Raw genomic sequence first — 27115 nt, 5'->3', positions numbered from 1 at the left:
TATATATATATATACACATATACATATCTATATCTCTATATCCCTCTGGGAAACTCTGATACAGCACAAAGTAATCTCCCCGATGACAACTAACAGGGCAGCCTAATTTCCACCCTCCACAAACCTCATTCCAACCCCACCTTCAGGATCTGTGACCTTATATCTTCTTTCAGACTCTGCTCTTATTTTTTCAAACTTAGAGGTTCAGATCAGAAATGCAATCATTTTGTGGAAAGAACAGAATACAGAGAAGTCAGATGCAAACTGGAATAAATTATGTCCTTTGTGCCCTCACTCTCTCTCTCTCTTCCACAGCATGATCCCTGGGACAGGCTCCCAAGAAAGAGTGGGACTCATTACCTTGAGGAAACATTACCTTGAGGAATCTTATAGACAATTTCTCCAGGCTTCCTGAGTTGGTACAATATGTAATCACTGTGAATGTTGATTCCCAGTCCCAAAATAAATAAGAAGACACCTTGGCAAGGACGAGAGAAAGAAAAAATTAATATGTCCTGATTTTACCCAAAAGCTAATTTTTTTTTCTAAAACCAAAGGGAAGGGCATTATAGTTTTAATTTTAAGAACAGTACTAAGCTTAGGGCAGAAGGAAGACGGGGCAATTATATAGCCATGGTCCCACATTTGGGTGTGGGGCAGTGCTGTTTTTTAGAACAAAAATCTGCAAGTGCATAGTCATGTGATGAAGGCAGATGGGAGAGGAGTGAAGGAGGCAGCATCCTTGTCCAATAATTAAGTAAATAAATACGTGAATAAGTAAAGAACAAGTTTCTGGTTCGTTCCCAAGGCATCAAACTGTGGTTGGCAAACTCAACAGACAATTCCAGCCCCCTTTCTTTTGCATCCCCCACTAGAGAAGTCGGATAGCTGGGAAGTGGTCATACGACCTAGTTCTGCAAAAAGAACAAAAAGGGACGTCTTCTGGAGACTTCCTTGGAAGCCTTTACTTTCATGATAGTGGGAGAATGAGGCCAGTGCTCTACTTCTGTGCTCTTCCTTCAATGGAGACGTGACACCTCGAGCTATAGCAACTCTCTTGCAGGCATGAAGTGGCTCTCATGAGGGCCAGAGGAGCAGGAAGACAGAAAGAGCCTGGGATCTGAATGGCATTTGCAACAACTAAAGGAATGCTGATGCCTTTTGTATGTTCCTGTTACTTAAGAAGTATGACTCCTTCATTATTATATCACTGAGTTAGCTTTCTGTGACTCACTACTGAGAGCATTCCCGACTGATACATTCACTCTCATTCATATGACTGGATCGGATTGGAGGGCCTGACCCCTAGCAAACTGGTTTCCATCACTGCCAGTTCACCTACACTCTCTCCTCTCCAATCTCTGGTCTGAGATGAGAGGAGCCAGGACCATTATTACAGCCCAGAAATACTCAATGTTTGCCTAAGTGCCCAACCTCACTTCTTAACAAAGAGTGCATGTGCTGATCAAAATACATGAGGCAAAATGAAAGAACAGCTGAATTAGAAAAGTCAGGTCTGCTCTCACCTCATTTGCAATAAAACTAATTTTCAGTCTTCTCTAACAGAAGATTATTGACCTGGCTGAGGGGAGTCTGGGGGAGCAGCTGCCAGAGCACTGTCTGGATGTCAGTGTGTCCTTGGCAATCTCTCAACCTCTTTCAATCTCCATTGTCTGCAAAATGTAGATGCTAACAATACCTATCTCACAAAGATGGTATAAGGTTCGCTCATGTATTTATTTATTCATTCAACTAATATTTATTCAGTGTCACTTTGTACTAAGCCCTATCTTAATACCAGAAGTGCCGCAGTGATAACAATAGACAACATGTCTTATTCTCAAGGAACTTACATTTCAGCAGAGGAAAGTAAAACTGAATTAAAAGAACTTTCATGAATTAACATCCCATAATGATCACCGCAATGCAGAAACCCAAAAAAAGATGAGACACATAGTGAACTGGGGTGAGGAGACGGGGCTTCTACTTTAGATGAAGTGGGTGCGGAAAGCTATTCTGAATATCTAGCATTTGTCTGTGATTTGAATAATGAAAAGGCAAACATCTGTAGAAGAGCAGTCTAGTGGGCCAAATAGCAGGTGCAACAGTCCTGAAGCCAGAACAGATTTGCCACATCTAAGAAGCAGAAGGAGGCTGCTGTAGTTAAACCTTTAATGTAGGGGGGAAATGAGGACAGGTTAAGCAAAAAGCACATCCAGCATGCTACCCTAGAGGGATGCAATAGGAAACTCTTGGCAGGGCAAAAACAGAATCTGACTTGTTTACTACTGCAAAAGAAATATCTATGTGGTGGAGAAGATTAAACACTAAGTCAAAGAAACAAATAAAGCACAAGCCCTTACTCCTGCCACCCAGAAGTTACCACCTTTAAGGGCCTTGGTGCATGTGCTTCCCCAGCTCTAGCTCTAGCTGATGGAATACCTGGGCCTTGTCTCCATGTCCTCGGGTGTTGCCAAGTGCCTCTCATAACTGATTTGTGCAAGCCAACATGCAAAGTAGGATCACATCTGACATCCAGTCATTACACCCTTGAAGGCCATTTTAATCCAGCCCACATCCCCAGCTCTTTTTTTTCCCCCAGAACACTGATCTCTCGAAATGGCCAAGCACCTCTTTCTTGATAAGACAGAAGGACTTCCTCATGGTGGTGTTTAATTTTCCATCTAATCTTTGTACTTCTTATCAATTTTTGAGTGTGGTTAACCTATCAGTTTAATATACAATTAGGCAACTAGGCACATTTAGTTATTTGCTCTCAACTCAGGGACTACTTCCATTTAGATTTATTTTTTTAGCTAAGTGAAATGAAGTTTCATGATTCAAAAGACAAAATAGTATTGAAAAAATAGCTCTACCAAGCCATCCCTGGTGGTGCAGCAGGTTAAAGCACAGCACTAAGCTTAAGCCGCTTCCGCATGAGTTCGATTCCCGCCTGCCCCGGAGGTGATCCACATGGCGCAGCAGACCTCTCCTGACCTGCCCGCTGCTCCCCTCAGCAGTGTACTTCGTCCATCTGCCTGTTCTGCTCCCCATTCTGTCCCTGGTGAAGCCTCTCACCCTCCGCATCTCTGGCCTGTACCCCCGTTCTGTATAAATAAATAAAATAAATCTTAAAAAAAAATAGCTCTACCATCATCCTATTCTCTTACCCTCACCCTACAGGAAACCTTTAATTTCTTTTTCATCATTCCAGTATTTCTTTTTCCAATTGTAACCACACACATTTCCTTTCTATCCACTTTTACATAAAGTAGTGCACTAGATACAGTCGCACTGTTCATTTTTCTTCCCCAGGTGTTCTGGGGAGTCTCTCTATGAGCTCACAGAGATCTTTCTCCTTGCTGCTAGTTTGTTTTTGTGGCTCCTGAGCACTCCGCTGTGTACTTGGTCAGCATCTGCGCCACTAATCCTTGGGTGATCCGTGTTTTCAATGGTGCCCTCTGATTGCTGTGGGAAAAGGGGGTGTGGGAGGCTAGGACCAGAGGGAGGAAGTTTGCTGGCAGTCACCATGGCCATGGGGGCAAGAGATTGCTGTGGCTCAGACTAGGCTGCAGCAGTGCAGGAGGGGTGAGTGCAGCTGGTGCGGCTTGAGGAGGGAGGAGCTGCAGTACTGAATGATGGAGAGAATGTAATATACAATAGGAATGAAGGGTCATCCCCAGGTAATGAGCCAAGATGACTGACAAGAACCTCCTGTACCTGTTTTTCTCTCAGATAATGGAAAATTAACCATCAGCATTTCCTAAAACTGTTTTGTGTCTTTGAGGAAGTGCAAACTGATAAAGACCTAAATAAAGTGAGGCAGCAGGCTCCACGAATACACAGGACACAACTCTACAGGCAGAGACGAGTCTGTTCAAAAGCTCTAGGGCAGGATAGACCCAGCTCTTGGCCAACACAGACCCATCGGCACCTGTAGGCAAAACGAAGAACCAAGAAGGGCTGGGTCTCCCAGGGATTGGTAAGGATGCGTATTTTATCTGAGAGTGCTGGAAATCCACTAACTGTGGAGATGGATGTTGACTTTTTTTCAAAGTTTTTTCAGGCTACTATAGAGAGAAAAGATTAGGGGATGAGTGAAAGGAGAAACTAGAATCTTTGGGAAGTCCCTGCATTCGGGTGGAGAGAGATGACGATAATTTGGAGTGTGGGAAGGAATATTACCTGGGGAGTTCAGGATGGGGACAGGGGGTACTTACCCAGGCTAAAGCGTATGTCTGTGTACCACTCCACTGGGTAGTCAGAACAGTAAATCAGAGAGTAGCTTTGCAGGAACCCGTTTCCCGTACAGAAGGCCATGGCCTCAAAAACTATGAAAACTGGATAAGGCCTCCCTCTGGTGAACAGTGAATAGACAAATGTCCTGGGGTATATGAAAAGGAGAAAGGTCAGAGTCCATTGTTTAAAAAACAAGGAGAAAAAAGCTTGCACACAGTTACATGAAAACAACTGTTAAAAGCCTTTTCTTTTTTTACAGTTGTGCAATGAAAGAACATTATTATCTAGTTTCACATTTACGCTGTCATTTCCTTAAAATCCAAAGTGCCATTGTTGAGTATCTTAATTTTTTTTAAAGATTTATTTATTTATGCATACAGAACTGGGTACAAGCTAGAGGTGCAGAGGTGGTGAGAGGCTTCACAAGGGACAGAGTGGGAAGCAGAACAGGCAGATGGACGAAGTACACTGCTGAGAGGAGCAGCAGGCAGGTCAGGAGTGGTCTGCCGCGCCATGTGCATCAGCTTTCTGGCTGAGGATCAAACTCCTACTGCAGTGGCTGCAATAGCTTCGTAGTGCTGTGCCTTAACCCACTGTGCCACCATGGAGGGCCCTGCATATCTTATTTTATTCTCACTCCATCTTGAAAGATAAATACAACTCCCACCCAATAATTAATAAACTCTACCCTACAAACCCAGGGGAGATAAGTTTTACAGAGTCAGAGATGTTGTGTTGTTGGAAAGGAAATAATCGAACAAGAATGCGGAAGCCCAGATTGCCAGAATTACATAGACACCAAGTGGAAAGAAGTTCCACTGTGATTTGCTTCTGGTGACAATTGGTGACAAGCTGGGGATCAAAAAGAATAATAACTAGAAATGCTATAGACACTGAGTAAATGAAACACAAGTCCATCGTGACACTTTTTTAAAAAGCTTTGCAAAGGCAATTAAGTATTCAAGAAATTTTGAAAGTACTCAAAAAATAAGTAAAGGACTACTCTACATTTCATTTACAATCTTCCTATTTGGTTGTTTCTTGAAAATGGTTTATGTGTTACTTCCTAAGTAGATTTTATGTGTATTATATGTGTATTAGGGATTTATTGCTGCACAATAAATAACTCACCCCAATGCTTAGTTGTTAAAAACATGTATTATAACTCATAGTTTCTATATGTTAGGAACACAAGAGTGATTTGGGGTTTTGGCTCAGGGTTCATCATGCATTTGACCAGGCATGCAACCATCTGAAGACCTGACTGAGATTGAAGGATCTTCTTCCAGGAAGGCTCATTGTATGGTTGAAGAGTCGGTGTTGGCTATAGGCAGGAGGTTTCATCTTCTCCAGTGGGCTTCTCCATAGTGGATTCAACCAAGGGAAGCTTGGTATCCTCATTACACAGTGGCAAGCCTTCCCCAGTAGAGTGATGTAAGAGGGAGTGCCAACAGAAGCTAGCTTTTTTATGACCTGCTCTCAAAAGCCATACACTACCACTTCACCACACTGTTATTTCCTAGAAGCAAATCACAAATTCTGTGGGAGAAGGAAATTGGATGGATATCATCTTTCAGAGCTGTTGAAACAAAAAAATTATGGGCAAATTTTTAGACTACCAAGCGTCCTTGGCAACTTAATTCATCTAAATATCCACTTCCCATTGCTAACTGGAGAATAATGATACCAACCTCAGAAGGCCCTTGCAAGAACTTAATGGTACAACTGAATATAAATGAACAGTTTCTCCATTTCCCATCCAAGGAAACACTTCATTATAGTTATAGTGTACCAACCCTGGGATCAACCTAAGAGCAAGGGTGAAGATGGCCTCTGTGCCCTCGTCTTCACACCTGTTCGCATCAGAGCCACTGTGGGACCTTCTCCTCCAGAGTCCCTATTTCTTTTAGGTTCTCAGGATCCTAGACATGCATGACACAGATATGCCAGGTTATATCCCAAAAGGGTTATTTATACTGGAATTTCTCAGTCTTTAAACCTCTTCCTGTTCTTTTATTGAAACTTGCCATTTATTTGTCCCAGTGCCTCAGGATGTCCCACTTCCTCTTATAGGGAAAGCTAAAATCTATGGCCAACAATATTTCATAAATGGAGTTATCACCTATCATTAGTACATTTACAATTGATCTGAGGGAACTAAAAAGAGTATCTTACAACAAATAGCAGATTGAAGATAAATTCTATCCCTTAAAACAAAGTTGAGCATGCTGTGCACTTATGTATCACATGAATAGTTTAATAAAATTGTAATCAGTCAGCACTCACTCTACACTCTCAGCTCCACTGTGAAAATGAGAATTGTGGTTGCTTGTATGGCTATTCTAAGGGACCTCAGAGACAGCCTTTTTCAGGGCCCTTCATGTCTGACCTCATGCTGTCCCTGATGCTGGAGTCCACACAGGTAAGCAGAGTGCCTCTGGAAGCCCCAGGGCACAGTGGCCAGGGTCCACATTGACCTAATCATCCTGTCCATCTGCGTAAAGCTTCAGAACAAAGAACATGCTGTTGAGGAGCTACACAGGGCCAAGTTTAAATTCCCTGGCCACCAGGAAATCCATATTTCCAAGAAGAAGTGCTTCAGCAAGTGAAGTATGGATGAATTTGAAGACATGGTAGCTGAAAAGTGGTTTACCCCTGATGGCTTTGGGATCAAGTACATCCTGAATCTCAGTTCCCTGGACAAATGGCCAGCCCTGCACTCATGAGAGCAAAGGAGCTGCTCCCTTATTAGTCATGTAAATAAAAACCATATTTATATCAAAAAAAGGGAGAGAGAGAGAGTTGTGGTTATGGAGGACAGAGGTCAGTTTATAACCAGAGACACTTGGGGAAAGGAGAAAACTAGGTAGAATTTGTCAAAATGGAGATTCCCTGTGGCATTTGGTATCCTCAGGGAACAGAAAGTAGTGAGAAGGAATCCTAAAATATATGTGGTAAGACAGAAAAATAGTTTTACTGAAGTCTTAATGGGTGCCTTGCATGTGACAACGAAATTCAACTCACAAGGTGACTGCCTCTAAGATGTCTGCCTCTAAGGTGGCAGATAAGTAGTCAGTGATGAAGGATTTCATGTTGCTTCTCCTTGGGATCTGTTTTCACTTTTGACCTGTATCTCTCAAATATATTGCTTTAAACCAAAGAAAACCCTTGCATGATAGGAATTTCAGCCATGATATAGGGTCACACAATGCAGGTGAAAGACCACCCCATTCCTGGGTACCAGTCAGACTGGATTCAGATAGCCCAGTTCTGTAAATGCACTCTGGAGATAGATGATACTGGTAAGAAAGTACTATACTGTGTGTGTATGTGTGTTACTTCTGGGCCAAACTCAGAGATGTAGTAATTTTCCTAAAACCACACAACCACAAGTAAGCAAGAGAGATGGAATTTCTGATTAGAAAAGGAAATTGGAGCATCATCTACAATCAAAGAAAATCCCACATACACTTCCGAAGAACCCAAGCTTGGTTTTCAGGCATTTTAGTTCATGGATATTGCTGAATCTAGGGTAGTCATTTGTTGTATGTGCCACCAAACACTACTGTTATAGTAAATGCCCTGGTTTTCCACGAGGGACCTACTTCCTTCCATCTTAGCCCTCCAGGCTCCTCAGACCAGAGAAAGGCTCTCACACTGGTTTGTTTTTGGAATGGGCATATGGCTCAACAAATCTCAATAGGTTCTGCTAACACTTTTTTTCTAGAACTGCTCTTCTCCCCCTGCCTTGGATCTGAGATGCTATGGTTATCTTGCTGCTACAAAGAACAAGCTTACTGAGAACACAGTCAGTAAAAAAATAGAGCCAACAGCTAGAGAGAGAAGCCAGGTCCTGATGGTATCTTTGGAACTACTACATCAATCTGGATCTCAAGTTGGAATTTCCCAATTATGAGTTAATAAATTCAGGTCTGACCGTAACTCTATTTTAATTTATTTTCTGTCACTTGGACCTGAAAAAGTCCTGATTAATAGGCTATCAAGCTGTTCTTTTCTGAAACAATCATCAAACTTTTCTGAACTTAACACCAGAGTTGGTGAAGGTTCTGAGCTGCACTGAAACACAGTTTCCCCCGAATAATTCTTTTCAGAGTGGAACCTACCAAAAGTCTTTTCCTCACTGGAGTCTCACTGGAACAAAGGACATTATGTCAACGAGTCCTCTGAACCCCTGGCTCATTTCCCTCAGTCCTTCTCAAGAACTAACGAGTTCTGACACTGAGAAGTCACCTGTCTATATACTCAGAAAACCTGTCATTGTAAGAAATGGTTTTGGATATAGGAGAGAGTGGGATGTGCTGGGACTAAACACAGAATGGGTCAGTGCATCCCACCAACCTTACATTTCATTATGACTTTATATGGTGGATTCAGCAGTGACTCCGAAAAAAAGGTATGCCCATATCCTGATCTCCATAACTTGTGAATATTTACTTTATCATAGCAAAAGACTGACTGAGTTCTTACATGGCAAAAGATGTGATTAAATTAAGGATTGAGCCCTCCCTGGTGGTATAATGGGGTTAAAGCACAGCACTATGAAGCTATCGAAGCTACTGTACCACAAGTTCAATCCCCAACAGGGGAGGTGACCCACATGGTGCAGCAGACCTCTCCTATCTAGCCTGCTACTCCCCTCAGCAGTGTATTTCAATCAATCTCTCTGGTCTGCTCTCCACTCTGGTGTATCCTCTCACCTCTTGCACCTCTGGCCTGTACCCTAATTCTTGTATGCATAAATAAATAAATCTTTTTTTAAATAATTATTTAATTAATTGATTAAGGATTTTGTGAAGAGAGGATTATCCTAGATAATCTGAGTAGGTCCTAAATGCGATCTTGTGTATCCTTCGATGGGAAGGAAGAAGAAAGACACACAGTGAAAAAGGCAATGTAAAGACGATGCACAGAGATGTGGCCACAAGCCAAAGAATGCCAACAGCCACCAGGAGCTGGAAGAGACAAAGAGTGGATGTGCCTGTAGAGCAGAAGGACCACAACAGCCCTATCAACACCTTGATATCAGACCACAGGCTTCCAGAATGGTGAGAGAAAATGTTAGACCACCCAGTTTGTACCATTGTGTTACAGTAGCTACTGGAAGCTAATACACCTATACTTATATTATATTAAGCCACTGATGTTAATTTCAGTTCAGATATCTGGTAAGGGAAATGCCAGCATGGGCCACAGATAGCCAATATTTATATCAGGTAATTATTCTCCAAATAACATTCTAAGTACTTGTACTTATTAACTCATTTAATCTTTATAGTTATCCTAGGAGATATGTCTTATTATAATTATCCTCATTTTACAAATAAGGAAATGGAGACACAGTGAGATTAAGTTAGTCCAAGGTCACACAGTGATGAAATATCAGATCTAGTGATCTGAGTACAGGAGGGGCTGATTCCAAAGTTTATATCCTTGAGAAGTTTCTCTACTGCAGTCACTGTGTGAAAACAAAAAACAAAAACTGTTCATTGCAAGGGCATTTGTCTACAGTAGAGGTTCTCACCTCTGGTTGCATATTCGAGTCATCTGAGAGCTATTTAGGAATGCCACAGAGAAAGCAACACACTTGAAGGGCCATCAGAATCTGAGACAAAGGACTGCGACCATCAGTTACGTATGAAAGTTCCCTTAGGGGTCCTTCCTGGTGGCGCAATTGGTTAGGAAGCAGCACTGCAAGCTAGCGCAGCTGCTTCAGTGAAAGTTTGATCCCCAGCCCTGGAGGTGATCCACATGGTGGGGCAGAGCTCTCCTGACCCACCCACTGCTCCCCTCAGCAGTGTCTGTTCTGCTGCCCACCCAGCCTCTGGTGAATCCTCTCACCACCACGCCTCTGGCTTGTACCCCAGTTCTGTATACATAAATAAAGAAATCTCAAAAAAAAAAAAAGTTCCCTCAAAATGATCTCAATGTGCAGCCAGTATGCAAATAATCTGACAAAATTACTTCCAATTGCAGGTTTAACTAATTTTTTAACTGGCATTCACCAGATGGTTCAGCTTCTCTGTGGCCTATGTCCTCACATAATTAGATAGCCAAATCTAGTAAGAGAAAGATAAAATTCAGTAAGAACACATTTTTCTCTGCAGTGAAGTGGTTGACCACTTTCTATCAGGAGCTATACCGTGGGAAAATTCAATGTATTATATCCCCAAAGCTCTTAGAACTTCTTCCCATCTTGCTCTGATGCCCTGGAAATGAGAACAGTCAGGTCCCATTGTTAACCCCATGCAGATGTCATCTGGTCTGAATCACCAAGAGGTCATGAGACAGAAGGTCTACTTAAATTATGAATAACAATGCTATGTTAGCTCATAGCAACTTAAGATGCAGCATACCATTTTAAAGCTTTCTGTTACATGTTCTTAAATCTTCATGCTGGTGACCAGGAGACTCTGGAACTGCTCACTCACTCATTGCTTCTCTTTCTTCCTGTCTCCACATGAAAATAAAAGTTCAGTCTGAACACTAGTGAATCACCCAGGTTTTAAGAAACTTTGAGGGCTCCTCTGAGTAATGGAAGGAGTAATCATGACAGAGACACAACCTTCTGCAAGAGACAAGTCCAAGACATAGATTCATTTATTTATTTACTTGCTTCACTTGCTTACTTATTTGAACCCCAAAAAGTCAAAACAGAGAATCAGATCCGCATCTTTGCCCTGAGTAACTATTCTATCTTTTTTTTTTTTTTCCTTAATTGATTTGGGTGGGTTTTGGCATTGCACAGGCATACCTGCTCGGTCACTCATGCTAACTGGTCATGAAAAAATTAATTCATTATAAATGATGACATAAGGTTTTTTTTAACTGAGTACAATGTTCAGCAGCTTGAACTAAGGACTAGACATGACACTTCTGCTGTTGAGTACAAATACATTTCTCAATTTTGTCTCCCTTATTTCTCAATGTTTGCAAAAAGAAATTTGTGATTTTCTGATTCCAACTGTCTGATTTCATACTACAACCTAAGTATATAGGGATCAAAATGTCATTTGAAAATCAAGTGCTCTGCACAGTTATGCAGTAATAAGATCTCGGTATTGCCATCATCCTGAGAATGTTTCAGGAGTTTCCACCTTTGTTTAAATATTGTCCTAGGGCTCAGTAACTCTGATCCAAAAGCACAAAATTCAAAGATGGATCTGCCTCAGTACATCTCCCTTCTACATTTCCATTCTAGTCTTCACTTTGACAAAAAAAGGAAAAGGCATTTTCTGAGGTTTCTGGCAGAATTTATCAGTGAAAGTTTCATTCCCATTATTCATAACGTGTGTTTCTAGCTCCCATACTCTGCTACCCACTGAAAGGGGTTTTTGAACCAACTTGACATTCATTTTAGGTATAAGGGGAGTGAAACCATTAAATCCTTTGAAAATATGACAAGAAAAAAGTGCAAAATTAAAGTGTCAGCTATTTTCATCACACATTCCAACTGTTATCAATATTAATTCACTCATGTCCATGTGGGTTTATTCAGAGTACACTATTTATGTGCTATTTTTTCATAAATTACTTTATATATCATTTCCATCACACATATAATTCCTGAAGGTAGTACTGTGAAGTATACCTAAAATCCAGTCATATTGATTATAATTAGTCCTTATTTGTAGAACTCTTACATAATGTCCAGTATTTCACAATTACAAATAAATAACACTGTGACTTTGTATAAATTGATCTTTGATTTTTTGGATTATTTCCCTTGAATGTTATCTCCAAGTGATGTTCCTAGGTTAAAAAAGTGAGTTTTTTTAGTCATTGCAAAACATTGCCAGAATAACATCTCAGAAAGTTTAAAACATTCTCAGTGACACAGGGTCACACATACACACAGGTCTAAGTAGAGTTTTTCAAAAAAAAATTATTGAAGTATAGATAGCAGCCATCTGGACACATTTAAAGTATATAATCTGATCAATTTTGAAACCATTGTGGTACCAAGATAATGAACATAGGCATCACCACCCAAAGTTTGCTCATCTTCACAACCTCACCCTTCTGCACCTTTCTTTGTCCTCAGGAAAGCACTGATGTACTTGATTCATTATAGATTAGTTTTCATTTCCTAGAACTTCATATAAGTAAAACCATAAAACACTAGCTCTTTTGTTAGACTTCTTTGATGCAGAATAATCCTTTTAAGTTTCATCCATGTTTCAGTACATATTACAAGTTCATTCGTTTTTATTGCTAACTAGTACTGCATTATTGTATGGTTACACCAGAGTTTGTTTACTCATTGACCTGCTGAAATAACATGTGGCAAGTTCTACTTTTCCACTATTGCAAATAAAGCTGTTACATTTATATACAAGATTTTTTTATTAACAATTGCTTTTATTTAGGAGGGAAAAGAGCTAATAATGGAATGCTCAGGCACATATGTTTAACTTTTTAAGAGATGTTGTCTAAAATGGTTTTCATTTTACATTCCCATCTACAAGGTGTAAGAATTCTAGTCCCACACATTCTCACCAACACTGGTATGATGAGTCTTTCTGAATTCTAGCCACCCTGGTAATACTTAGATCACATTAGGTTTAATTTGCACTTCCCTAATGACTAACGATTTTGAACAACTTTTCATGTGTTTATTTGCCCTTCATTTGTTTTCACTGGGAGGTGTCTGTCTTCATACCATAAGGTACAGAAGCAGTTCATTGGAGAAAGAAATGGGACTGGAACAATTAAATATGCAAAATAAAGTTTACTCATAGTATCTGACCCCATATATAAATTAAGTCAAAATGGGTCATAGGCATAAATCTAAACCTGAAACTAATTCTTCTGCAAGGAAACATAAGAGAAAACCCTTGCAAGTTTTGAATAGGAAAAGACTTCTTAGATATGTCACTAAGAACAAAAACAATAGAAAAATTGGACTTCATTAAAATTAAAATTTTGTGCTTTGTAAATAGCATGGGTAAGAGAATGAAAAAGGCAAATAACACACAGTCTGAGGGAAAGTATTTACAAAGCATGTTTTGGTAAAGTATCCAGAATATATGAACATTTGAAATTCAATAATAAGAAAACAAAGGACCCAAAGCAGTAGCATTTATATTTGTTTATCAGATATGTAACTATTAGCACAAATATTCATTGAGATGCTAAAGAGGCTAACGGACTGAGAAGAGGAAACAGCACACAAAAGGAATTGGAGATAATTCACGGTCATATAGGGAAAATGTAGACAGCAAATTGCCTTACTTTCTTGACAGTAATGCCTAGGATCATCTTTGACAACATGGAGCAAATATAATGGAAGAATTTCAAAGATGGCCCACAGCATAATTAAGAATAGAATACACAAAAGATACTTGGAATTAAAAAGAAGAGAGAGGCTCTCCCTAGCAGCACAATGCATTAACGCGCAGCACTATGAAGCTGTCTGCAGCCCCTGCAGCTCGAATTCAATCCCCAGCCAGGGCGATGACCTACATGGCACAGCAGACCTCTCCCAACCTGCCCACTGCTCCCCTCAGCAGTGTCGGTCTGTCAATCTGTCTGTTCTGCTCCCCACTCTGTCTCTGATGAATACTCTCGCACCCCACACCTCTGGCCTGTACCTCAGTTCTTGTATGCATAAATAAATAAATCTCAAAAAAGGAGAGGTCTATGGAGCAATTTTAAGTGACAGTCACTGAGTTGGCCTGTGTTTCTGATGGAGCATCACATTCCCACACACTCATCTGGAAAGGGACCAGGCATCAAGGACCACCCCAAGGGCAAACCCCATCACTCCCTCCCTCCCAGCAGTGACTGCAATCAGACAACATCTACAACTGTAACTGCCTCAAGAACAGAGGAGATAACCAATGTAAAACATGTAACATAATTCCTGGAACACCCAGAGCTCAATAAATATTGGTTTCCCCTTCCCTTTTCTGCTTTCCATAACCAAATGGAAGGCAAATTGCATTACTGGCCCTAGTTCAGAGGGTTTTAAATTTTAGAGTTCCTATACTGAGCTGAGTCTTGTCAAAGACTCGGGGTTGAACAAGGCAACTTCTTAAACAACTTGAGTGCAAACTTTGAGATCCCTGTTGCTGTGCATGGCAGGGAATCAAAAAAGAATGGAAAGTGGCCTTGGTTCCAGAACCAACATGCCAGGTTCTGGCAGAAATCAACAGGTAACTTTTGTATTCTAACTGGTAATAGGAGACATTTATGCCCCCCCCCCCCCCCTTGCTAAGTGCCCTTCATTGAAAGTGCTGCTCTTGGCCTTTCTACTGTCTCTCACGCTCATGCTTCCTCAGGTGAAAAGTGAATAAGCTGATGGCCAATTTCAAGAACAGGAACTCTCAAAGGGCTTGTGCAGTGCAGCCCGCTTTGGCTGCTATCTTTTCAGAAGAGGCACCACTGAGACAGACTCAGCTGTGGCGTTGCTGAGTAATTCTGAGGCACAGCATTGGCAGGACCACGTGAAGAAAATGTCAACTTGACTATTGATAAGAGGGGTCATTTGTCTCTCATTATCTAATGCCCAGGTTTTCTCTCCAGTTCTGCACTGAGAGAAGAGTTGTGCCAATTGCCGGGTCCCTGCAATCCCATCCACCCTCACTCCTGCACACTCAGATACAGACTCCAGAGACCTCAGGTGTCCCGTGGAATGGCTGTGGTTCCCCTCTAGTCCATCGCTCCCACCCAGATAGATCTTGCTGCCCCCCCCCAACCTTCCCACCAAGAGAAGGGTGGGCATGGCCCAGCGGCTCTCTCCTGCCTTCCTCCCATGGCAAGCACCAGACATTGTGCTTCTGTGTCCCCCAAAAGGACTCAGCAAAGGTCTGAGCACTCTGTGGACCTCGGGTAAAGAGTTAGGAGATCTGGGTCCAAACCTCGCTGAGCCCCCTCCTCACCACCTGACTTCTTACACATCACTTTGCCAATTTGGATCTGTTTGTTCTTTTTATGTGACAGTGAATTCTGTTTAAAAATGATCAGTTAGCTGGTTCTCTCTTTCATTGTGGGAAAAGTGAAATGATCATGATCTCTAACGTTTATTTACATTTTTGTTAGATATAGCTCTATATTTTTCAGATGTGTTTATGATGTCATTCCATTTAGAATATAAACTCCAAAACTCTTACTATTTTCTACAAGGATTCAAAGAAGGGACAGAGAATCCAGGATTTCCAAAAAAAAAAAAGTTTTATTTCCAAATTCCTACTTAAATGCAGAAGAAATTTTCTAGAATATGTCCACTTCTTTGCTATAGAACCTAACAACATTTTATAACAGAATTACCAGGGCACTGAATGTGAAGCTAAACCATTCATGGTTTCCTTTAGCGGAGGACTAGCAAATCAAGGCCTGCAGCCAAATACAGCTCATTGCAGGTTTTTGTAAATAAAGTTTTATTAGAACACACGCAGACTCGTTTGTTTACATAACATCTCTGATAGTTTTTATGCTCTATGAGAAGAGTTGAGTATTTTCAATAACTATATGACTGCAAGACCTAAAATAGTTACTGACTTTTAATTTCTGACGTCTGACAGAAAAAGTTTGCTGATCCTCACCATTATAAAAACTGTCCAGTCAGGCCCTCCCTGGTGGCGCAGCAGATTAAAGCACAGCACTAAGAAACTAAAGCCGCTACCGCATGAGTTCGATCTCTGCCTGCACCGGAGGTGACCCACATGGCGCGGCAGACCTCTCCTGACCCACCTGCTGCTCTCCTCAGCAGTGTACCTCCTTAATCTGCCTGATCTGCTCCCCACTCTGTCTCTGGTGAATTCTCTCACCCCCCTGCACCTCTGGCCTATACCTCAGTTCTGTATGCACAAATAAATAAATCTTTAAAAAAAAAAAAACTGTCCAGTCAGTCAATCTTAGTTGATAGAAATTATGTCTCATGAATATCCTTGGTTCACAAGAATGTGTTATCCTGCCCTGGCCTTTATCCCTAATGTGTAATAGAAGAGATTTGTCTATAATGTGTCCAATTGAGGTATTAATGATCATTTGGTTTCTCAGTCAAGAAAAAACTTTAGTGGTAACATTTGATTACTTCTGAAAATTTGAGACATCTGCACCTCTGATAAGATTCAAGAAGCATTGACAGGAAATATCAAGAGACTCCACTTCCCTCCCTGCCTCTGACTGACTCAACTTCTTGCTGTTTTTGTTTCTGTAAAATAAGGAAATAGGACAAGATGAGGATGATGTTTTCTTAAAATAGCTAATTAGGTGAAATGCCATAAAGGCTGCCACTTAAACCCGAGAATGGTGTCACACTTAGACCTACAGAGGAAGGGCCCAGAGATGCCTGACTTGAGTCTTGAAGGACAGGGAGCAATGCAAGCTGCTGAAGACTGAAGTGATGGAGAGAACAAAAAGGCATGTTATTGAATCATCATTCTATTTGGCTGACTAGGAGATGCCATATGTTTCAGCATCTCAAGCCCAGAGGAGATCTCTCTAAACTCAGATTCTAACATATTCGTTACATCCGGCTTCTGGAGCCACATCAAGGAAGGTCACAACGCCCAGCAACTTCACAGAACACAGTGGCCTTTCTCAGAGGAGATTTCTTTTCCTTTTTCATCCAAGTACCAAGGTCACAGCTAAGTCTTGAAAAAGACATCACTGCTGTAGGTCATGGATGCTGTGATGACAATTACATGAGCAACCAAGGCGAACACCAGCAAGAGTGTGAGCAAATGATCATTCCAGGGCTCTCATCAAGGTTGATGAGAGGTGAGGTAACTCTGACCTCAAAAACTTTTGGCAGTGGGATCGGATGCCACACTTACACCTCAGTCATTTTCATGTGGCTACACCATCCAAATACCCACAATCGATTCTGAAGTAGCCATGCAGTCTCAATAAGGATTCCCAAGTAAGCCCCAGTTTCCCCACAATTCTGTCTGTACTGATGTCAGAAATAGAATGCATTAGTGCATACACTAAATCTTAGTGCAAACCAATAGTGGACCAGTACTTTTCTGTACACTGGGAAGTAGCCATGAACAAATGAGACAAAAAGTCTGTCTTTGTGCAACTGCACCCTAGCATATCACCTCTGTATGAAGAAAAGTGTAAAGACTCTACCCAAAGGCACATAATGCTGTTCTGAACAGTCCCCCAGGGACAATTTCTGAAAGAGAGTAAATCACATGTGCCAGCCTTCCTCCCAAGCCCTTGCCCTTACATCTTCATCCTTGGGTCAGTTATACAAGATAAAGGAAAGCCATGACAACCTGATACTTTTCCCTTAGTTATGCTTCATTATTTCTCTTTATCAAGCCAAAACTCCTACTGCCTCACAGCAGATACATATCAACTCTACAAAACATTCAAAACCTTTGACCCACCTCTGGTTAATGTCCTAACTTCTGAAAAGAATTTGGGCAAAAAATAGTGCATCACAGTTTGACTTAACCTAGGTCTCCCACACCCTCCCAAAAGGCAGATTAAATATCAAACTCTAAATCACTGTTTATATGTGAAACAGCAAGTCATTAAGATGATATTTACAAAGATTCTATGATAATGAGAAAGTATTTTTAAATATTAAGTAGTCAAGCAGCAGAAAAGCCTATATATATATATATATTCAATATAAGAAGACTTTGGAAAAAAATCTCCTAAGAAAAATAATAGGCATGCTCCAAAATATAACTGTTACTATCCTTAGATGTTAAAACACCTAAAGACACAAAGAGTGTTATAGATATTTTTCTACATTTTATATTTTTCCCTATAGTGAAAATTCATCATTCATTATGATTAAAATATAATCAGTGTAAGCCTGAAAATAGTTTTTTAAAGGGAAGGGCAAGGCAGTTGAGAACAGGTGAAAAACAGTCTATCGTGGTAGCTAATGGCTTGAAATCTGGGCTCAGCTTTCCTCGATCCAAATCCAGCTCCCCAAATTACTGTGGCCTTGAGCAAGTTATTTGAACTTTCCTGATTTTTCAAACACCTTTTTATTGATTTTTCCACTTGAATTCTTAACCCTTTCCTGCTCCCCTCCTGCAAAGTAAGAGTAACAACATAAGTGGGCTGGTATGAAGATTAGTAGATAATTTAGTAGAATGCTAAGCACAGGGCATAACACTTTGTAGGCACCCAAATGGAAAACAGGTTCTGTGTGATCTCACAGGAAGAACACACAGAAGAGGGGAGGGAGGCAAACCACATTTCATGCTTGGGACGACTATCTCAGAGCTGGATTATCAGTGAGTACTTTTCCGTCAGGCAGAATCATGCCCAAATACTTTACTTATATTCCAGATTTTCCTCTAAGAAAATGGACAGTGTGTGAATATTCTTTTTATGAGCAATCATTTCCTTGTTTTTTTTTTTTTAACACTGGTCAAAATTTATTGCACAAAGTGCCTTTTGGTTTTAAAAAAAATTTAAAGATTATGCTAATAGGATTGTCAGAAAACACTCATCATTAAGCTAAAATGACCTCATAAAACTTCTGTTTATGTGCTAACAGACAGTAGTTCATGTGAAGATAGTTGTCTGACAGAATCATACTTTTCTTTCAAATGTCTGTTCCAAAATAGTAATATCAAAAGCTTCTGACTTTTCCCTTTCACCCAATATCCTTCTTCCTATGCAGAGTAATCTGGGTATGATAAAGAGTTGATAGGTAGACCTGCCTCTTCTCCACAATAAATATTCAGCAAATATATGTAGAAAAGACACCCTTTCTGAAATTTTAGTTCTCATTGCTTACCAATATTTATCTTTTTAAGAGTGATAATTTCATTTAAGACTACATAAATATTAAAACGCTTTAAAGATCCTGAGGCCAAAAGGATTAAAGAAAGACAGGTTGAAATTTTAAGTGTACATTTCCTTCTACCAAAATGAGTCATCACTTTTCCGTAAGAGAGGGCTGTGCCTTTGCAGCTTAAGGCATTCTTTTACCCTGATTTCTCATTTGAATCTCCTTGCTCTTTTAACTCTAAAAAAATCAAATCAAGGTTTGCCTCTTCGTTTAGTTTGGCAACCTCTTCCTCCCCTGTCTTATGGCATCTGCTTGCTTAAATGGTAAAGAGGTCTTAATCCATAGCTTCATAGGTTGAGATCTGAATCTGACTGGGAGTGTGCTATGTTACCTTTCAGTCACCAATTTCTTTATCTGTGAGGTGGGCGTGAGAAATACATGCCTCAGGTCTCCCTGGTAGAGCAGTGGTTAAGGTCTCAGCACTATCAAGTTATCACTGGCCACTGCAGTTTGAAGCCTCCTTCGCAAGATGGGGGGAGGAGGGGAGGACCCCAAGTCGCCTTGGTGCCTCTGAGTACATGGTTTGGCTTCTGCTCATAGAAAACAACAGGCACTGCCCCAGTTGTCCAGCTGAGTTCCAACTTCAGTGCAAACTCAAGGATTCAGAGCTCACCAGTCCGGATAATCATGTTAACTTACCTTATAAAAATTAATATCCTTGGCCCTCCCTGGTGGCGCAGCGGGTTAAAGCACAGCACTGAGAAGCTAAAGCCACTTCTGCATGAGTTCAATTCCCGCCTGCCCCGGAGAAGACCACATGGCGTGGCAGACCTCTCCTGACCCACCCGCTGCTCCCCTCAGCAGTGTACTTCGTCGATCTGCCTGTTCTGCTCCCCACTCTGTCTCTGGTGAAGCCTCTCGCCGGTCCTGAGCCTCTGGCCTGTACCCCAGTTCTGTATGCATAAATAAATAAATCTTTAAAAAAATTAATATCCTAGGGGTAGGGGTGCTCCCTGGTGGCTTAAGGGTTAAGTTTCAGTGTTATGCTATAGGGGCTCTTCAATCCTGGCCAGGGAGCTGACCCACATGGTACAGCAGACAGACCTCTGTTGTCTCCTCTGCTGCCCCAACCGGCCACCCAACAATGTACTTCATCAATCTGCCTGTTCTGTGCCCCACTCTGTCTCCGGTGAATCCTCTCACACCCCCACCCTGCACCTCTGGCCTATACCCCAGTTCTTGTATGCATAAATACATAAAAATAAATCTTAAAAAAAAAAAAACTCTCACAAGGTTACCATGGGACTAAAGGAGAATAACAGCTAAGTGACTGGGCTTAGCAGGCAACATAACCACATGTCCTGCTCTTCCTGAAAGTCTCTTTCAAGGGTGTTTCCTTTCAAAGGCCTTTCCTTTCCTATCCCAAAGCCCTTGGTGTCATTCCTGTCTTTCCTCCTCACACTAAAAAGACAAAGTTCTCCTGAACTTTGTTTTTTGTTTGTTTGTTTGTTTGGGTTTTTTTTGTTTTGTGTTGTTTTTTATGTAGAAGACCATTTGAGCTCCAGCTTAACATTCACACGTACTTCCCAGGGGGACTGGAAAGGCAGTTCACTCGGTTTGGGACGCCTGCCTTTTGAGTAGCACCCGGGGAGGGGTTCTTGCTCGGGCCAGAGGGATCCCCTCGCATTCTTCCTGCCCTTGAAGTCACGGTCAGGTTCTGCCCATCTCCTCTCAGACCCGCATTGATTGAGCTGATCAGTCTGTCTGAATCGAATTCGGAAAGAACCAGCACTTAGACTCTCGAGATCCCAGTACCAGCCCGCACCGCTCTGCAAAGGAAAGTGAAGGCAGAGGAGTAGCGATGAGCCGCCACAGGTAATGCGAGACCGCGCAGGTGGAGAAGGAACTGTCCTGTCCCAGCCGAGCTCGAAAGCTCGCCTCCCTCGCGGCTCGAACAGCGCGGCCAGATCCTGCGGAGCAAGCCTGGCGCGCGGTGCAGTGGCAGGGCGAGCCCAGGCGACCGCTTTCCTGACGACCCCCGACCCGCACCTCGCTCCCACCGCGCTCCGCACGCTGCGCTCCGAGACGCCCGCGCGGCAACTACCTGTGGAAGTAATGTGCGCAGAAGAGACCCAGAAGTACATTGGCCGGCCGGCCGAGGACAGCGCGGGGCTGCTGGGCGAGGATCCCCACAGACACCGCAAAAGAGGGCAGCTCCTGTAGTAACCAGGCGGCACGCGCCGGCAGGCGGGGACCAGCGGGCGCCAGGCTCTCCAAGTGCTTCCCGTAGGCGGAGGGGCGTGCGGCGTACAGGAAAAAGACCCCCAGAGAGGCCAAAACGGCGCTACCTGCCAGCACAGGGACCTGCTGGCAATCAAGTGACATCGTGCCGAGGTCCTCAACAGTGGCCGCCAGCCCTCTCAGAGGAGAGCACGGGCCCACAGCCCCTTTATGGCGCGCAAGACGCCACCCCGTGTCCGCCCCTTGGCCTCGGCTCCCGCCCCTCCGCCGGCCTCCCACCTCTGCACCGTTGGAGTCCGGCTCTGCTCGGATGCAATGCCCCATTTGTAAGACTGACGCTTCCCAACTCAAGCTGGGTGGACAGAAGAAGGCTTTCCGGGGACCCAAAAGTGTCCTGGGTCCCGGGACCTTCAACTGGCCCATTTCGACCTGCGCCCCTTAGCCCTCCAGCTCCCCCTACCCAGTATCCTCTTGGTCTGCCCATCTATGATTTGTTCTTCACACGTCAACCTCTAATGCTGCAACGTACTAGACTAGGGAATAAGGAAAAGAAATAGAGTCCGTGGGACTGTTCTCCGCTCCCAGCAGCCCCTCAGTGTGCCTCAAGCAGCCTCCAACCTCGACACCCTAACTATATGGGCCCCCACCCTGTTGTCCCTGTGCTCCTTCATAATCTGCCAGCTCCCACCTAACCCTGCATTCTTCCTTGACCCTGAGTCAGACCCAAGCACTCTGGGGATCCTCTAAGGTTTCTTTCTGGCCCCTGCCTGGGTGAAGGAAGGGCACCCACAGCCACTTCCCAGCATCACAGCACAGATTGTGGCCAACAGTCATAATCCTGTCCCCCTCCCTAGCCTGTCTTCCACCCTCCGTCCCTGGAGCTGACCCAGACTCCGGCCACCAGGGAATGCTTCTGGCACCCATTGGGGAATGCCTCTGGCACGAAGAGCTCTTTCTGAGCTCCAGCAGATGAGCGGGATCCACTCACAACCCAGTGGTGGTGGTGATGCTCCCGCGGTGGTGATGTTCCCAGGACTTGCACACCCAGGCGCCATTCTTTCTCCCTTTGCCATCCCCCTTTCATCCTCCGTACACTTGTCCTTCCGCCTCCTCCATTTCCTATTTGCCTTCCTTTTCTCTGAGTCAAGCCAGTTTTCTGTTCCTTTTCCTCTCTCCTTTCATCCTTTGACCTGGCTTCATCCTCCAGTCTCACCTCTGTTGACCTCACTCTTCCCTCTTCTTGTCTCATCTTCTTTGCTATATGATCACTAATAATCCCCCCCACCGCCCTACTTCTGGTTCCACCCATCTTTCTCCTTTTCTCCCTCACCTTTATTGCACTTTTTTGCTCCTTTCCCTTAGTGCTAATTCGCTACCTCTCAGGAGTCTCGCTTAGTATCTCCCCGTTCACTCTTGGCTTGTCTTAAAGCTGTCCCAGGGAAAGGCACACACTGTCTCATCACACACAGTTTGTGATATAATGTGATGTTTTACATTTACAGGGCTCTTCAATTTACTGACCAAAAGATATTTATCATCTTACTACTGGATTAAATAGCAATCATGCTACAGTTTTTACCTGACCACCACATAGGAACTGATCACCCACATAGACTGAAGCACTGCTCATGGAGCACTTTCCCGGGGTCAGCTCTCACAGCTCTTTCTGGCTCTCTCTGCACTAGCTTTAGAGTATAGATCCAGTCCCAGTCTCCCCAGACCGCCTCCTATTTGAGAACAGCCAAATCCAGATTTCCAGCACAGGCTGGTGCTCTGGTCTGCACTTCCTCCCTACTAGACAACTCCATTTAGATGTGTTTTCCAAGACTTCAAACTCAACATTACTTGAAACTGAACCCACTTATCCTTCCCTTCAAACCCTATCCACATCCAGAACCTCTTTCTGCCTTCCTAGTTGTTACGACTTCTCTATCTATAGCTTCCCAGGAAGTCTAATTTATAATCTCTGGAAACTGGAGGTTTCTTGATGCCATAACTACACTGGGAAAATGAGCAATGTAACATTTCAAACCCAACTCGATGAAATAGCCTTTTAAGTGAAGTATTTCCTGTTTCAATTCCTTCCTCATCTTTCTCCTATCTTTGCCCAATTTTTGTCCCTTGTTGTCTTTTTAACCATAACTGTATCAGTCAGCTTTGGTTGTATAACAAACTACCCTACAAATCAGTAATTTAATAAAATCAGTTATCTTCAGTTTAAGAATCTAAGTCAGTTGGGGGTCAGCTGATCTAGGTTGGGTTTGGATAATCTTGACTCATTCTTCTATAGCACATAGGAGAGCCTTTCTCCAGGTGAGCTTTGGATGGGAAAGCTTGCCTGAGGCAGCTCTATTCCACAAGGCTCTCTCCCTAAGTGAGCTAGCCAGTATATCCATATAATCTCAGTAACAGAACCACAAGAGTACACGAAACACACAACTCTTCTTAAGGCACCAGCCAACATGTAGTATACTATTACTTCTTATTCCATCTGTTTGCAAAGTCATGGGGTAGATTCCAGAATCAGAGTGGAACAGCTTCACAAAGTTACAAACTACAGGGAGAGAGGAGAGGTAGAGAACTGGGATGGATGATGTAACTGTTTGGTATTACAGATATAGAGAAAGTGTGCAAATTATAAACATGTCCCTTGGGTGATTTAAACAAACTAAACATATTCCCATAAATAGCACCTAGTTCAAGATACAGATTACTAGCAAACCAGAAGTTCCCTTTATACTTCTGTATATCTCCTCCCAGAATAGTCTCTACCCTGACTTCTATACCATAATTAGTTATACCTGTTTTGAAACATATAAACATAATCATGCAGTATTTTACGCTCCATATATATTTTAATGGTATCCAAGATTTATTCTAATTGGGTCTGGTAAGACATGCAGACACAGAAAGTTAAAAAAGTTTCTACTTACAGATCCCTAGAAACAGGGGCATTATGCAAAAAGGAAAACTAGAATCAGCAGGAGGAAGATTGAAAGACAAGGACTTTTATTGTGGTTCCAATAGGATGAGACAGGTAAGGAGGCTTGCACTGGCTAGTCTGAATAATTTCAGTGGCCTCTTGGGGTAGGGGCTATCTCAGCTGGCTGGTATATGGCTCTGGAGCTATTAGGGAAGGAGAAGGATGGCCCAGAGTTTAAGGGAATTATGAAAGAGATCGCTGGAATACAGCTGGTGTGTGTATGTATGAGAGAGAGAGAGAGAAAAGGGGAGAGGATAGAAGGGAGGGGCAGAGAGAGAGACTGAGACCAATTCACCTAAGAAACCCAGCAGTGATCCCAGAAGGTGATAAGTGGTATAAATTACATAGTATTCTTAGTGAGGGCTATCTCCTTATCAAAATGTTAATTCAACTCCCAAAGGAATCGAAATGATTCACAAGTAGCTTAACAAAGCCCAACCTTTAAAGTAATGTAGTTAAATCCAGGCAAGAAACAATGTAGCCACCACAATCTGCTGTGTCTCCCAAAGTACTAGACATAGTGCACCAGCTTAGATACCAACTCCTAGAGTTGTGCCAGATTTCACAGGTTTAGGACACAATTCTTCACAAGACTACTCACTTCAAATACCAACGAATTCAGGGGCCTCCACATACATGCCTGAATAAAGACTACAAGTTTCAAGGGGTTCCCACAAGGGGCTCTTCAAGCTCAGCAACTCACTAGAACAACATACAGAACTCAGGCAAGCACTATCATTATGAGGATATATATTATGATGACAGCAAAAAAAAGATACAAATCAGAACTAACCCCCCCAAAAGATGCATGAGTTATCTTTGAGCAAAGATAATTCTTTACTACACAGAGGCCATGAAGCAGGATAATATGACACATATCCAATAGAAAAGCCAATCAGGGCCCTCCCTGGTGGAGCAGCGGGTTAAAGCACAGCACAAAAAAGCTTAAGCCACTTCTGCATGAGTTTATACCCGCTTGCTCTGGAGGAGATCCACATCGCGAGGCAGACCTCTCCTGGCCCGCCTGCTGCTCCCCTCAGCAGTGTACTTCTTCAATCTTGGGAGCACGGGGTGGGGGAAAGAGCACAAGAGACTATGGTGATGGTACATGGGTGAACTGATGGTGGGAATTTCTTGGGAACTACACACGTGATGATAAAGCATACATTGTATAAAAATGAAGAATGATGTAAAAAATATATAAAATATTAAAATTTTTAATGTGATTATTTCATCAATAAATAAATTTCCCTTTTTTTTTAGAAGGGCACCAATTGTATTAGATTAAGTCCCTCCCAAGTACAATATAAGCTCATACCTAATTATATTTTCCATGACTCTATTTCCAAATAAGACCACGTTCTTAGATATTTGGGGTTATAACTTCAACATAGAAATTTGGGGAAGGTACAATTCAACCTATAATAATAATTAATCCCCATAAATGATTAAAAAAAGCATGTTTTCAGTGCATGAAATCAGAGCATAAAAATGAGAAACTGGGCCCTCCCTGGTGGCGAAGCAGGTTAAAGCACAACTCTAAGAAGCTAAAACCACTTCAGCATGAGTTCGATCCCTGCCTGCCCCGGAGGTGACCCACATGGTGTGGCAGACCTCTCCTGACCTGCCCGCTGCTCCCCTCTGCAGTGTACTTCGTCAGTCAGCCTGTTCTGCTTCCCTCTCTGTCTCTGTGAATCCTCTCACTGCCCTTACACCTCTAGCCTGTACCCCAGCTCTGTATGCATAAATAAATCTTTTAAAAATAATGAGAAATCTCAGCAGAGATACTGACATGATTTTTAAGGTACAGAAATTATAAAGCCAAAATTTTAACTTGTGAAGTAAAAAAATATGGAATAGAGATGATGGACAAAAGACTAGTAAAGACAGATTATGGGGGGAAGCCTCAATGAGCTTCAAAATGAAATGAAACAACCAAATATGTGATTTGAAATATTAGAAGAGACACAGACTTAAAGTATGCAAAGAAATAATTAAAACGTTCTTAAATATGACAAAAGGCAGACATTTGCAGATCCAAGTTATGGGATGAACAAAATGCAGAAAGGAGCAAAAAGCTCAAACTGAAGTAAAAATATTTAAGTTACTAATGATCAAAGACAAAGAACAAATCTTAAAAACAGTAATAGAAAGCAACATCTCGTATACAGGAGAGCAACAATCTGATTAACATCTAAGATCCTGTTTTTATGCCCACCCCCAACTATGGTAACTTGTTATGGCAGCCTGAGAAGATTAAGACTCCAAACTGATCTACATATTCAGTGCAATCCCTATCAAACTCCCAGTTGATATTCTGAAATCGAAAAGTCGGATCCAAAATTCAAATGGAAATGCAAGGAACTCTGAATATACAAAACAAACTTTAAAAAAAAGAAAAACTGAAGAAGTCCTTTCTCTCAGAGCTGAACTTGTGAAGAAAGCAATCTTCCACAAACTTTAAAAAAAAGAAAAACTGAAGAAGTCCTTTCTCTCAGAGCTGAACTTGTGAAGAAAGCAATCTTCCGTCTCCTAAGTTTGCTCATGAAAGAGACTCTGACACTGTGGTGGGAAGAGGGAAAGCTCTGAGTTATTGATGCCTCTACTTTAGTTTGGGTAAGCCAATTCAATTCAACAGAAAAGCACCGGAAAGTTCAACATGAATGCTGGTGAAAGCTGTGCTCTCCAAAGCAACTTCATCAATACAGCTGATACTCTGATTTTGTTGCTGTTTGGTTTGGCTTGAATAGAGGATTTTCTTAAAGGTGGATTCCACTAATCAATGGGTGGTATATATATTTACATGTTAACATGTTAAGAGTCAGAAGCTCTTATTTAACACCAAACTCAGCAAATCTGCTTAGAAAATTGTTCTCTAAAACCCAGCTCAAATATACCTCTCTAGTGAAGCTTCTTTTTTA

At 42.2% G+C, this 27115-nt stretch overlaps 1 protein-coding gene across 1 annotated transcript in view; it reads right to left on the bottom strand.

The window, feature by feature from the left end:
• The window catches only part of SRD5A2 (steroid-5-alpha-reductase, alpha polypeptide 2 (3-oxo-5 alpha-steroid delta 4-dehydrogenase alpha 2)), a 31857-nt gene extending 10502 nt beyond the window's left edge, over positions 1 to 21355 (bottom strand). The window contains exons 1-3 of the mRNA XM_004686318.2: positions 21075 to 21355; positions 4221 to 4384; positions 377 to 478 (exon numbers count right to left, since the gene is read on the bottom strand). Coding sequence (XP_004686375.1) covers positions 377 to 478; positions 4221 to 4384; positions 21075 to 21355 — 547 coding nt within the window. The remainder of the gene's footprint in view (positions 1 to 376; positions 479 to 4220; positions 4385 to 21074) is intronic.
• Positions 21356 to 27115: the final 5760 nt, after the last annotated feature.

This window comes from Condylura cristata, unplaced genomic scaffold (genome assembly GCF_000260355.1).
Source record: "Condylura cristata isolate star-nosed mole 26May11 unplaced genomic scaffold, ConCri1.0 scaffold00020, whole genome shotgun sequence".
Lineage (NCBI taxonomy): Eukaryota > Metazoa > Chordata > Mammalia > Eulipotyphla > Talpidae > Condylura > Condylura cristata.
Note: the sequence above shows the minus strand (reverse complement) of the source record. Positions and strands in the feature narration are given on the sequence as shown.